The sequence below is a fragment of the Podarcis erhardii genome (genome assembly GCF_964252035.2).
Source record: "Podarcis erhardii genome assembly, chromosome: 6".
NCBI lineage: Eukaryota > Metazoa > Chordata > Lepidosauria > Squamata > Lacertidae > Podarcis > Podarcis erhardii.
Window position 1 is genome coordinate 81,046,440 of NC_138510.1, and position 14,560 is coordinate 81,060,999.

General features: G+C 44.6%; 1 protein-coding gene across 4 annotated transcripts in view; it reads right to left on the bottom strand.

Annotated features, from left to right (window-relative positions):
* Positions 1-14,560, bottom strand: part of VAV3 (vav guanine nucleotide exchange factor 3) — a 216,209-nt gene that overhangs the window by 74,572 nt on the left and 127,077 nt on the right. For all 4 annotated transcript variants that reach the window (XM_081865819.1, XM_081865816.1, XM_081865817.1 and 1 more), the window contains exons 14-15: positions 9,450-9,582; positions 8,882-8,991 (exon numbers count right to left, since the gene is read on the bottom strand). In XM_081865819.1, coding sequence (XP_081721945.1) covers positions 8,882-8,991; positions 9,450-9,582 — 243 coding nt within the window. The remainder of the gene's footprint in view (positions 1-8,881; positions 8,992-9,449; positions 9,583-14,560) is intronic.

Below are 14,560 nucleotides of genomic sequence, written 5' to 3' on the forward strand. Positions count from 1 at the left end.
TTTTGCTTCATGGTCTAACTAGACACACAGTACCTAATCAAACGCAGTCAAGAAGCTGAAAGTTTAAGGAGAAAACAATAGGGAGAAAATCCTTAACCTTTTCCTATTTATTTATTTTCTCACTAAAACTCCACCCACAACCTACAAGCCGCTGCTTCACCCACAGGTGCATAATAGATAAAATAATAATAATAATAATAATTTATTATTTATACCCTGCCTATCCGGCTGACTTTCCCCAGCCACTCTGGGCAGCTCCCAATTGAGTGTTAAAAACAATACAGCAATAAATATTAAAAACTTCCCTAAACAGGGCTGCCTTCAGATGTCTTTTAAAAATAAGGTAGCTGCTTATTTCTTTGACATCTGATGGGAGGGCATTCCACAGGGCAGGCGCCACTACCAAGAAGGCCCTCTGTCTGGTTCCCTGTAACCTCACTTCTCGCAATGAGGGAAGGCCCTTGGCGCTGGATCTCAGTGTCTGAGCAGAACGATAGGGGTGGAAACGCTCCTTCAGGTATACAGGATAAAGGCTGCTTAGGGCTTTAAGTGTCAGCACCAACACTTTGAATTGTGCTCAGAAACATACTGGGAGCACTGATTTAGCTGAACTTTTTCCAGTGCAAAAGTTCTCTAAGGCTCTCTACATAGGACTGCCTTTACAAACTTGGACTGTCTACAAACTTGAACAGATGCAACCTTCAGCCACCAGAATGCTTGTTTGACATCTGATGAGAGGTGAACAAATGGGAAAGTACTAATACTAGCCTTTTTAAAGCCTTGAATGTTTCAACTCAGGGTTTTTTTAAAGACCACCTGTGTCCATATGAACCTGATTGACTCCAAAGTATTTGGGCTCACCACTGAGGTCAGGGTGGCAGCTACCAGAGACAGGTCTTTTAAGTGGTAACTCTATAATGATGGAATCACCTCAGCCAAAAACATTCATTGGCCACCTTTCTTGAGTTATTGAGCAATGCCAGAATACAGTTTTTTATTCACCATATTCTTTATCCATCTTGCTGCTGGTTCCCTACTCTGGTGTTGTTTTTATTATGTTTGTTTTGACATGTTTCTTGTAGGCTACCCTGTGAGGGTTTGCCCAACAATCCTAAGAAAGCTTATGTTAAATAAAAGTTGGACCACCAAGACCTGCTTCAGATGGAATAAGACTAGAACCTCAGTTTTACCTGGGTAATGAATTCCACAAAAGCATAACAGAGGGAAGAAGGAGCCCCCTTCCCCCTGATGAGGCTGTGCATTCTGCAGGGGAGGCGCAAGGGAGAGCCAGCAGATCTGCTTCCTGCTCTCCTGGGATCTAGAGTCACAAGCTGAGGATCTCTACTCCATCACTGAGTGCCCACCTTCCAGCTCCCTGTCGGTTCTTTCCTCCTCTTAAATCTGGGAGTGGCAAATCATGCCAGTTCCTGATGGAACCAGGGGCCTATGACAGTCCATCATCACAACAATATCTGACCAATAAATTCTAAGTTTTAATAACAGCAAAGAAATGCTGCTACTTCTTTTTCTTTTGCCCATCACAACGCGGTGAACCTTCAAATTACCCCTAGCGACCCTGAGAGAAAAGGAGGCCTTATTTTCACTCTCACCTGTCTCCTTTCCTTATTACATTCCTAGATAAGTACCTAAAACCCACACAATACAGCACCTCAGGGAGGGGAGGCTGTTATCTGCAATTAAAGATGATTTTCCCTCCCCGCCACTTCTTTTAGAAATCACTTTCACAAAAAGTGACAGAACATATCTTGGAAAAAAAGTAACAAGGACGACCGAATTTCACCAGGATAAAAGCAAGCATAAATGTAAATCTATCATAGTGTTAAACATGAAGTGCTTTCCCATGCTGTTCTGAGAATTCAGCATATATCTCAGGCTTTTTACGTGCATTGATATTAACACTAACAGCTTTAATTCAAGTTACAGATAGGTAGCCGTGTTGGTCTGTCATGGTCAAAACAAAATAAAAAAATTCCTTCCAGTAGCACCTTAAAGACCAACTGAGTTAGTTCTAGGTATGAGCTTTCGTGTGCATGCACACTTCTTCAGATACACTGAAACAGAAGTCACCGGACCTTTCTATATAGTGAGAAGGTGGGGAGGGGTATTACTCAGAAGGGTGGTGGGAATGGGTGATTGGCAGATAGCTGCGATGAGCCTGTTGACGACTCTTAACGACTGCAATAGGTCTAACAGGAAAAAGCAAGGGGTGAGAAGGTGAAAAATGGCTTTGTCATGTATATAGAGATAAGAATCCAATGTCTTTATTCAAACCAGGTCTCTCCATAGTTTTAAGTTTGGTGATAAGTTGCAATTCAGCAGCTTCTCTTTCCAGTCTATTTCTGAAATTCCTTTGTAATAGAACAGCTACTTTGAGATTCTATACAAGATCTCAAAGTAGCTGTTCTATTACAAAGGAATTTCAGAAATAGACTGGAAAGAGAAGCTGCTGAATTGCAACTTATCACCAAACTTAAAACTATGGAGAGACCTGGTTTGAATAAAGACATTGGATTCTTATCTCTATATACATGACAAAGCCATTTTTCACCTTCTCACCCCTTGCTTTTTCCTGTTAGACCTATTGCAGTCGTTAAGAGTCGTCAACAGGCTCATCGCAGCTATCTGCCAATCACCCATTCCCACCACCCTTCTGAGTAATACCCCTCCCCACCTTCTCACTATATAGAAAGGTCCGGTGACTTCTGTTTCAGTGTATCTGAAGAAGTGTGCATGCACACGAAAGCTCATACCTAGAACTAACTCAGTTGGTCTTTAAGGTGCTACTGGAAGGAATTTTTTTATTTTGTTTTGAGCTTTAATTCAAGACGTCAGTGTTCAATATGTCGGAGATCAAATATTCCCTCAGAAGAAGTTGCTATGCATATGTATTTTTTAAAGAAAAAGGTTGGTTTAACTTGAACCTGATTGGTACATTAAAAAAGTAGAGCAAGGAGCATAAGAAATGAAGGCACAGTAAGCACCCCTCCTTCTGCTGTTCTGTCAATCTAGCATACTTTTTTAAAAAAGGAAATTCTACTCCCTTCTTAGATTCATATCCATCAAACTGAACTGGATATTGAAGCTTTTATAGGAATAGTGTACCAATTACAATGGAAGGCTCTGAAAATGTCAAGGCTTGTTTTAAAATCTACATCCTGCTTTTATTCCAATAATAAAGACATAGAGCACTAAACACCATGATGTACCTGAAGCATTTCATCTTTAAATGTCCTTAAGGGGCATGAAGCTTAAATGCACACAAAAAATGACTGTCACTGAATGTCACAATTTCTCCCCTTTAATAGAGGTTTTTCAAGATTTTGGAATTGTATGCACAAGTACAGGTGTGTACATGCAATACACGCTTTGCTCATTAGGGCTGGGCAATATCGGGTTTTCAGCATCATGATATATCAACAGCTAAACATCACGACATACCAATATATCACAATGTCTGAAATAAGGATAGAGCTATGTAGAGGCATAGGCTGGCTTCGTGGATTTCCCACATTGTGATTTTTGTATAGCACACACACACATCATGATTAGCAATATATTGCCAGGTCAAAAACTATGAAACTGATATCACAATATGGACTGATATATCAATATATTGCCCAGCCCTAATGTTCATCTTTAGTTCACACTGATCCTGTTCCCAGCCACTATGAAAATAGGCCAATATGATAATGTTTGGCATGAATCCAAATCAGCACAACATAGTATTTGGTGAAATACATTTTACATGGCTAGCCATTACATTAAAGCTGTGCTGCTCTATTTTGAGCCATCTGCAGTTTACAGTCTTCAAGGGCAACCCCCTTTAAGGCCCATGGTAGTAGTCATAGGAACAGGCTGCCAAGGCATGCAGAAGGAGAGATACAGTGGTGCCCCGCAAGACGAACGCCTCGCAAGACGGAAAACCCGCTAGACGAAAGGGTTTTCCGTTTTGGAGGCACTTCGCAAAACGAATTTCCCTATGGACTTGCTTCGCAAGACGAAATGTCTTGCGAGTTCCTGCGGGTTCCCCCCCCTTTTTCCCCTTTTCCTAAGCCGCTAAGCCACTTATCAGCTGATCTGCTGATAAGCCGCTTATCAGCTGATCCGCTAAAAGCCGCTAAACCGCTAATAGCGCTAATCCGCTAAACTGCCAATGGGCTTGCTTCGCAAGACGGAAAAACCGCTATACAAAGAGCCTCACGGAACGGATTAATTTCGTCTTGCGAGGCACCACTGTATAATGCATCTGATAGCAATGTTGGGTAAGGTATTGCTACAGTATTTTCTTCTGCGTATCTTGGAAGGAGCCATCACCATGTGAAAACAGAAAAATGTTTGGTTTTTAATGGCCTGGAAGAGAGCTTGAATAATGAAGTGGAAAATTCTGCTGATGAAAAAATTTTCAGAGAGGATTAAGGAGGGTTGTGAGGAAGAGCCGGAAGACCCTAAAGAAATGAATGAGCTAGTCATCATCATGACAGGTGAAATTTAACCTAAGTGAGAGCTTAAGATGCTGCACAGTGGATTGAAATAGAAAGCTTCTGAGGTAAACTACATGCTGAGTTTACACTCTGATAAGTCCCAAGTCAAGCATCCACAGGCTCTCAAGCAACGCTATCCGGATGTAATTGTGAACAGCCCAGTGAAACCATCTGTTCACTGCACAGCAGAGCGAGAGTGCATGCATGTGTGGTCCGTGTGTGGGAATAACACAGTGCAGAAAATATACTGCCAGTAAATCAATATTTTACATCCTTGACTTGCATACTAACCTATACTGCTTCCTGATCCTCTCAGTGATGATTAAAACAATTTTTTAAGGAAAGAACCCTCATGTTGATGAAGTTCATAATTATTATGAATTTGCCCAGCTCCCAATGCTCATCTATATTACAAAGTTATCATTTCCCCCAAACATTATTTAATGCCAGCCCCTTACCTATGATAAACGTCACAGTGTCTGCCAGCCTTTTACGTCGTGAATTCTTCTTTGTTTGGGTCTTTTGAATGTTGCCCCTGCGTAGAGGGGCATATGAGTGGGTTGTGCTGAGCACTCCTACAGAATGCTTCTCTCTGATTTATTTTCTCCCAATTGAATTTACTTCCAGTATCAAAGCCTGAAGTGAGTAGAGTTACCTCAGGTGAAGGACAGCTCATACAAACACACCCGCTGTGACTAAAAGTCGCACAATTACAGATTTTAAACCCCACAAAAAACATCTTCCTGCTTGTCTGTAACGGTTTTCATGCCATTGCTCAGTTTCAGGAAAATTCAGGGCTGGTACAACTTGTAGGCCATCTTTCATTATAGGCACTCATAGGTGGCACCTGAGGCACCAGAATTCAAGACAGGCTGGAAATGCCTCAAGATGGTCACAGCCCCACAATTCTACAATCTTTTCAGTTATAGGTCTTTGTCCTTGATCCACTGACTGAAGGTTCAGGGGAAGGATTGCAATCAGGAGAACCCTGAAATGGTCCTCTGAATGACAACAGAATAACTAAACCCACTGTTCTAAGTCAGTGGTGTAACTTAGGAAAGAAAATAAGTCAATGTCAACAGCTCTCAGGAGACCTGCATGTCCAATAGTTCTCCACACTTTTGCAGCCCAGTTCACCACTCATTGGCATGCTAGTGAGTGAATGAGGAAAGGAAGCAAGGGACAAGCCTTTCTCCATTCTCCACATGCCCCCTGTCTCTACTCCAGTCACCGCCCCTTGCCAAGGAATGGAAAGAGAAGGGTGTTTTGGGTGTGGAGGTTGGTGTCAAGGCATTTTGGAGATGTAGGTATGGTCATTTTTCTGTGCCTCAGATTGGCTTGGGGAAATGGCCAAGTTCTTTTGGAGTTAGGGTAGTTTGAGTTGTTTTTTTTTTTTAAGAACACAGATAATTAAAAAAATTATCCTTAAACATAGAAACACAAACAAGAAACAGCAAGTGGTTCGTGCTTTCTGTCCCCACATAGACTACAGCATCTGAAGAAACTTATGTGGTTTTTCCCCCACCAGAGAGTCTGAATGCTCTTTTTTTAAAGTTTTGAATCAGAAACAAACAAAGCAGAATAACAGTGTGTATCCCAAATATCCCTCATTTGGAGCCAGCCTCTCAAATGTGATTTAAGTCCTTTTTGCTTCCTAAGTGTTCGAAGGAGAAAGGAACGTGAAACAGTAACAGATATTTTAACAAATCCACAAGGGGATGTGGAAGAGCTTTAGTTGCATGGGAATGTATGTGCGATATCCCTCACTTGAGCATACTGAACATTAGTGGTTGCAAAATTTTGAAAGATAGGCATTACGTGTTTCGATATACAAAGATGAAAAGTACCAATGCAGCCTAGAAAGCAACACTGTAGATTGCTTTGGACCTGTGCTCTTTAGACTGCAGGCTGTCAGTCTTAAAGAAGAGTGTTCAGCCAGGTTTGGTGTGGACAGGGCCCCCAAGAGGAATGTATTGGCTGGGAAACCGCTAATCTAATTTTCAATCCAGAGTAAGCCAAAATGGAACCCACAGAGAAGTCAAGCGCATTAAGCTATAGTGAGCCTCCAAATCCCTTGGTTCTATTCAGTTATGATAATCAACAACAACAAATCACCTTTACTAAAGGAGGGTTATGAGTAGTGCTGCTTGTTGGCTGACGCCCAACACTTTTACAAGCCTGTGAGGTTTTAATAGCCGACAGCATACATGCAGGAAAGCAGACAACTGGAAGGCATTAAAAGCACTAATGTCTTCATCAAAACAGCAGCAGAAGCTAAGTAAATCACTCACAGCGTCAATTGTTGGTTCACTTAAAATGTATGCAATGTGCTTGCTGGGTCATTTGAGCTGCATGATGTATTAAAGCTCCTGGTGGAAATAATCAAGTTCTTGCTATCTCTGTTTAGGAACACATGATAAAGTGCTAGCTTTTGGAAAAAGGAACTATTACCCAAGCAGAAGCAACACTTCCTTATATTGTCATCATCGGAAGCAAAGTTCGTGTCAAATAATAACTTAAAGGTTGAGCTACATATGAGGAGTCCCTGGCGTGAATTGATTTGGTGCTACTCTTTCTTGGCTGCCCATCTATATAATACGGGGGTACAAATACTAAAAGTACCTCACAAACTAAACTGCCTAACAATCATGTAACAAGGCACTGAATTTTAAAAAAAACCTGCAACAACATATGAAACCCAAACTAAGCCCCTGGGTCCCAAATCCTTTATCATACAACCCAAATGCAGGCTGAAATAACCCCACATCTTCATGGCTTGTCAAGTCCATGGGGCAAGAGTGTGGGTTTCGGACTAGAGTTGGGGAGAACCAGGTTGTAATCTCCACTCAGTTGTGAAGCTTAGATCATTTATTCTGTTTTAGCCTTACCAATCTCACAGGGCTGTGAAGAGGATGAAGTACATTCTAGCTTGACATTGTTGGAGGAATGGATGAATAAAAATGTAATAAATAAGTATCGGGCCAGACATAGCTGGATGCTCTGTAGTATACACACCGTGACTGAAAAGGCCCTTATTCCTGCGCTCACCTGTTGCACCTTAAATAGTGGAAGGACACAGAGCAATGTCTCTGATATTGCTCTGAGGGCACAGGGCTAGTCTGTATGGGAAGTATGTTTCTGTTAAGTTGCGGGTGAACATATCAGACAACACAGCGATTCTTCAAACAGCTCTTGTTTATTCACAGGCCAGAACAGAACTGAACTGAAGGGTTCAGCCAGCCTGCTTATATAGAGCTCCACTAGAACGCAACAGTAACCACTTTCTGTAACTATCCAATCACTGAACGTCACTTTCAATCCCTTATTTGCATATGTGGACCTGAGTGAAAACCATCTACAGTATCCCCCTGCTGGCCCAGGGTGAGAACTTCAGTACATAACAGTTTCCTTCCAAACAAACCAGAAATGGAAGCCATGGCTGGTACTTGGCCTATCACAAAGCCATGGCTGTGGTTTGTTTCCTCCCTTGTGTGCCAACGACAGGAGCAGAGAGAGGAGAAAAGCAGAGGCTTTTGAGCAGCGAACACCAGCATACTGCACATCACATGAAATCCAGGTTTACTGATAACTATGATTTAATGACAATTGAACCAGGAGGTGTAAATCTTCTCTACTGAAGTCGAATGGAAATCCTTGGAAAAAACACATGATGGAAATCCCTTGTTCCTAAGCTACAAAGCAGCTCCTCTCAACACATTTTAACTTATTTATTTATTGTTAAGGGTTTTATTTATTTATTGTTAGAGCTTTATTTGGTACTTCATGAAGTAAATCAGAAATCAAAGAAATGGCATAGTAATTGATTGGGGGGCGGAGTGGGGGAGAGACTGTTGGCAAATGTAAGATACAAAACAGATATAGTTCCAATATGCAGCACACACTTTTTATATTTCTTTGAAAGGATTCTGTAATACATAAACTGTTGTTGTTGTTGTTGTGTTAAAAAGCAGAGAATCAAATCCTTGAAGATAAATTTAATAAAACCAAGAAACCTGATCCAAATACCACATAATAAATTAGTTAGAAGCCACTAGGAAAAATGCCAACATCCCCATCTCCCTTAGTAATACATTTTAGTTTACCAAGGCAATGATAGCAAAATCAGCCACAATTATGTTAAATATTTATTGCTAAATCCATTAATATGTTCCCTAGATACTGGAGCACTAAGGCACAAGCTTTAGAGGAAAGCAGGCTACCAAAACATAGCTTAGAGCTCCCTCTTCCTTTCCTTGGAGGAATTTCGCTTTTGGCAGCTTGGAGGCTTTTGAGGCAAGTATATTTGAAATGACTGCATGGTCATAAACACTGTCAAATCACTGGTGCATTATGAAATTAATTACATGTGCAATACTCACAGTGCCATTTCAAACTGCTCCAGCCACTTTTTCTTCAAATCTTTCGTTTTGCAGTAGAATTCTAGTCCATTTTGGCCTTGTATGTGGATGAGGTAGAAGCCATAGGACCACTGTTTAAAGGACAAGGCAATGCAAAGGTTATCTATGAAGAATTCATGTGCAGCTGCTTCAGAACTTCTGAAGGCCAAACACTGCCTATTTCCAGTCCAATTACAATGATTAATATATAACAGTAATAGCTAGCATTTACATAAACTTTAGTGTGTTTCCAAAACTTCATACAACACAATTTATATGTGTCTACTCAGTCATAATACACATTTTAGAGCCATTAGAAACACTATGCAGAATAAGGTAATAACATTCACGATTCCAGGCATTATGTTTTTGAGGGGGGGCCCTCCACCCACATAAAAAGGTCCTTATAAAAAGTAAACAAAACATTTATTTCTGATGGGGGTTTGTAAATAAACATGGAAGGGAATGCTTTAAACCTCTTAAATACTGCAAAGCTTTACAAATTTCAGCAGAACATCTTATGGACGAAGAAAAATCCTATACTTTTTACCTTTTTGTTCTCTTTGTCTGTGGTGGGGTTATTGGCTATTTTGTATTCCTGAAGATCAATTATTTCCTTCATTTCATAATTATCACCTCGCCGTTTGCATACAATTACAGCCAAGTCAAATAAGAATATATGCCTGTGAAGCAGAAAATAAAATATAATCAGATGTCATAAGCTGTCTTTTCCAATATTACCTGAATTCCAACAGCAATTGTCACACATTATATGTACATGTCAGGGAACTGCCATCGGAAAGACAGGAGGTGGAGGGGCTCTCAGAAGTCAGGAGAGAGTCAGCAGCGGAGGAAGGCACCAGCAGGGGGAGAATGGGAGATCAGAGAGAGAGGGAGGCGAAGGAATGGCTCAGGGAGTCTTCTAGCGATAACAGCGGAGAAGTCTCAGGACCTCCCATAGGTACACCCACTCCTCGCCGGAAACTGTCGCGCCGTGAATCCAGACGACGCATTTCCGTCAAGGAGCTTTTATGCTGGAGTAAATTCCGTAAACGCCCACTGTCGGATTCTGCCAGCAATTGACGGAGCCATGCTTAAGGGCTCCGCTAAAGACAGAGCTTTGCTAAACTGAGCAAACTCTGAGGGACTAAGCTTTTACGCACAAGCAGCTCATCGTCCCATCACAGCAATCCGACAGTCTCTGAAAGCAGCTTGTGCAAGGAGAGGCATCATGAGCAACCCAGCCGGAGCTGGAGAAGTGGGAGGAGCTGGAGCGGGTCCAAGCCTGGAAGAAAGGTACAGGATGTTGGAGGTCCAGCTAGCGCTGCAAACGGCTAGGCTCGAGGAGAGGAGGGCTCAGGATGCAGAAAAGGGAAAAGCCACCCCACTCTCAAGGAAGGTGCCAGGATTGGTGCAGAAGTTTGGGGGTGATCCCAGGAACTATCAAGCCTTTAGGACAGAGATGCAATATGCCCTCAATCTGCAGTTTGATGACTTTCCTGATGAGGAATCGAGGGTAGCGTTTGTGATTGGCCATCTCGAAGGGGGGGCGAAAGACTGGGTGAGATCCCTGATGGCAGCTAATAATGACGCCCTAAAGGACACAAGGAAGTTTTTTCGCGCCGTGGATCTGATGTTTTCCAGCAAGATTGAGCAGGGAGTGGTGCGCAGACAGTTAATGGGGTGTAAACAAGGGAGCCGATCTGTCCGTGAGTACTGGACTGAGTTCACCATGCTGATCCATAAATTGGGTTGGGATTTGTCGGCGGAACCAATACAAATGCTGTTCGAAGAAGGACTATCTTTGGCAGTGAAGGACGAACTTTCCCGGGCGCCCAGGGCGGAGTCTATGGACCAGCTGACTAAATCCGCGCTGGCCATAGGAGCACGCCAGGAGGCGAGAGCCTTGGAGAAGCGGGAAGGGAAGGGGGAACGTTGGAGGGATTTCCGCATTCCAGAGATTCCTGAGCAGCATTCCCCGCCAGCAGAGCCGATGGAAATTGGAACAGCGCGCGCGTGCGCAGTTTCAAACCCCAGTGAAGGGCGGAAGAAGGAGGGAAAGAGCGCCAAGAAATGTTTTCTCTGCCAACAGCCAGGTCACTTTGCCAGAGTCTGTCCGCAAAGAAAGGAATGGCAAGGGATGGCGGGAGCTGTTGGGGGGGAGGAGGAGGGAGCTAAGGAGCAAGTAAAAGCCAACGCCTGGCTGCCACCATCGGGGCACAGCAGCCAGGCCAAGGAGCAGTGAATGTGCCCACGCCGGAACCCCCAAGACCAGCGCTTGTAATAGAGGTGTCGCTAGAGCTGCCAAACGGGCACCCACTAAAGATTAAGGCGCTATTGGACTCAGGCAGCTCCTGTAATTTTATGAGTAAGGAGTTTGCAGCCGAACACCAGATACAGACTATCCCTTTAAGTAACCCTTTGCAGGTGACCACGATTGATGGGAGGGCGCTGTTGGGAGGAGAAGTGAACCAGCAGACTGTCCCAATGATAATGAGGGTGGCAAGGCACACAGAACTGATAGCGTTTAATGTGGCCACCTTGGGAGGAGCGCCCATTATTTTGGGGATGAGCTGGCTAGCGCTGCATGATCCGCTAGTGGGATGGCACCAGAGAGTAGTCTCATTTGGGTCAGCGCATTGCCTGGCACACTGCAAGGAAAGGGAAGCCCAAGTAGGAACCCAGGCCACGCTAGCAGGGGTGGAAATAACAGACAAAGGGAAGGTACCACGACAATACGCCGACCTGGCTAACGTCTTCAGCGAAAGGGAAGCAGATAAACTGCCCCCGCACAGACCCTTTGACTGTCAAATCAACTTACTCCCAGGAGCACAATTGCCAGTGGGCAAGCTGTATGCAATGTCAGACAGAGAGATGCAGGAGTTAAGGGAGTTCATTGACAAGAATCTCAAGCGAGGTTTCATCAGAGAGTCATGAGCGGTGGGGGGCAGCCCAGTGTTCTTTGTGGACAAAAAAAATACTAATAAACCCAGATTGGTCGTGGACTTCAGGGCCCTAAATGCGGTGTCAGAACCAGTGACTTTCCCCATGCCCAGAATCGATGACATTCTGACCCAGGTGAGGAAAGGGAAAATTTTTACCAAGCTGAACCTAAGGGGGCGTATAACCTGATACGTATGAGAAAGGGAGACAAGTGGAAAACCACTATGTTCACAGCCTTGGGGGCCTTTGAGTACCTCGTTATGCCCTTCGGTCTACAGGCGGGCTCGGCCTGTTTGCAATCGTTCATGAATCACGTCCTGGGACCATTGCTTTACAAGAACTGCGTAGCGTTCTTAGATGACGTCCTGGTGTACTCAGAGAATGAGGAGCAGCATGTGCGAGATGTAAGAGAGGTACTGAGCAGACTGCAAGAAAACCAGCTGTGGGTGAAACTGGAGAAGTGTCAGTTTCATACCAGAGAGGTGGAATTCCTGGGGTACCGGTTGTCAGACAAGGGATTGGCCATGGATCCTAGCAAGGTTCAAGCGGTAATGGAATGGAAGACACCGAAAACTAAGAAGGACGTGCAAAGGTTCCTGGGTTTCGGAAACTTCTATCGGAAGTTCATCAAGAACTTTGCCCACTTAACGGCACCCATCACTGATTGTCTCAGCAGCAAGAAGAAATTTGTCTGGACAGAAGAGGCGCAGCGAGCGTTCGAAAGATTAAAGAAGGCGTTTGCGTCCGAAGAACAACTTTTGCACGTGGATCTACAGCAACCAATGAGAGTGGAGACTGACGCCTCAGACAGAGCGGTGGGGGCAGTGCTTCTACAGCCGGGAAAAGATACGTCGGAATGGAGACCGTGTGCCTTCTTCTCGCGGAAGTTGAACAAATCCGAAAGGAACTACACCGTATACGACCGAGAACTACTCACCATTCATGAAGCATTCCGGAGATGGCAACACTTGCTGATTGGGGCGCAGCACAAGGTCCAAGTGCGGACCAACCACAAAAATCTTGAATACTGGAGAACTGCCCGAGTACTGAACCAGAGACAAGTGAGATAGGCCCAGGAGTTCTCCAAATTCCATTTTGAAATCCGTTACGTACCAGGACCAGAGAACGTCAGGGCGGACGCTCTCTCCCGAAAACCTGAGTATTTAGAGGGGGAGGGAGCGCCTGAGGAAAGGCATATCATCCCCGAGGACCACTGGGTGTGTGGGGCGGCATTGGTGGGGCAAAGAGAACTGGTAGAGGGTACCGAGAAAAATGAATATGCCCAAGAGAAACTCAGAGAACTCAGGGGGACAGGGGAGAACACAGGGGGGTTTGAGGAAAAGAACGGAGCGTTGTATTACAAAGGGGCACTGTACATACCCGATGGGGAACTGAGGGGCAGAGTGCTCAAGCAGTTACATGACAGCCCCACAGCGGGGCACTTCGGGCAGCACAAAACCATGTGGTTGGTTACCAGGGAGTTTTGGTGGCCCAAGGTGATGGAAGACGTACGGGAATATGTTAGGGGGTGCGACAGGTGCCAGCGAGCGAAAGGGGAGAGGCTGGCACCAGCGGGGCTATTGGAACCCTTACCCACACCAGAAAGGCCATGGGAGGCGGTATCCATAGATTTTATGACGGATCTGCCAAAATCCAAAGGGAAAACAGCTGTCATGGTGGTGGTAGACCTATTAACTAAGATGTGCCATTTCATAGCCTGTTCACACGCAGTCACAGCGGAAGAAACCGCCAAGTTGTTTGTAAAGCATATTTTCAGGTTGCATGGCGCCCCCTTGAGGGTGGTCTCAGACAGAGGGAAACAATTTACTTCCAGGTTCTGGAGGAAGCTAATGAGCTTACTGCACGTGGAAGTCAATTTTTCAACGGCCAGGCACCCAGAAACAAATGGGCAGGCGGAAAGGGCAAACGGGATTTTACAACAATACCTGAGGTGTTATGTAAATGACAGAGAAAATGATTGGGTAGATAAGTTGGCCGTGGCAGAATTTGCCTACAACAACGCGGAGAACGTGTCCACAGGGATGAGTCCCTTCCTGGCAAATTATGGGTGTCATCCCAGGGCATTTCCAGGAGAAGGAGGGGAGAGGTGGAGTGTCCCGGCGGCGGAACACTTTGTTGAAGAGATGGAAGCGATCCACCGGCAACTCCAACTCAACTTAGAGAGAGCCAAGGAAGAATACAAGAAGCAAGCATACAGAAGCAGAAGGGAAGGTGAAACCATAAGGGTGGGGAACCGGGTGTGGCTATCCACCCAAGGACTGCCGTTCAAGGGAGGGTGTAAGAAATTGAGACCCAAACGGCTGGGACCCTTTGAGGTCATACAACAGGTCAACCCGGTAGCATTCAAACTCAGATTGCCCAACCACATGAAACTGCATCCAGTATTTCACAGGTCCTTACTGTCACCGTACCGAGAGGGGCGAGAGTGGGGAGAACGTGAGAGGGAGGTTACTCAAACACCAGTCATAGAAGAAAGGGAACGCAACATGCATGTGGCAGAAATCATTGATTCCAGGTGGAAAGGGAATCAAGTAGAGTATTTGGTAGAATGGGAAGGGGAAGCGGAGTCAGAAAACACATGGGTACCGGCAGAGGAGGTCAATGACGAGGTTTTAATAGAAACGTTTCATCAACGGTTCCCGAGGAAACCTCAGCCCGTGGCACGGTTCAGGAGGGAACACTTCGGCACCACCGATG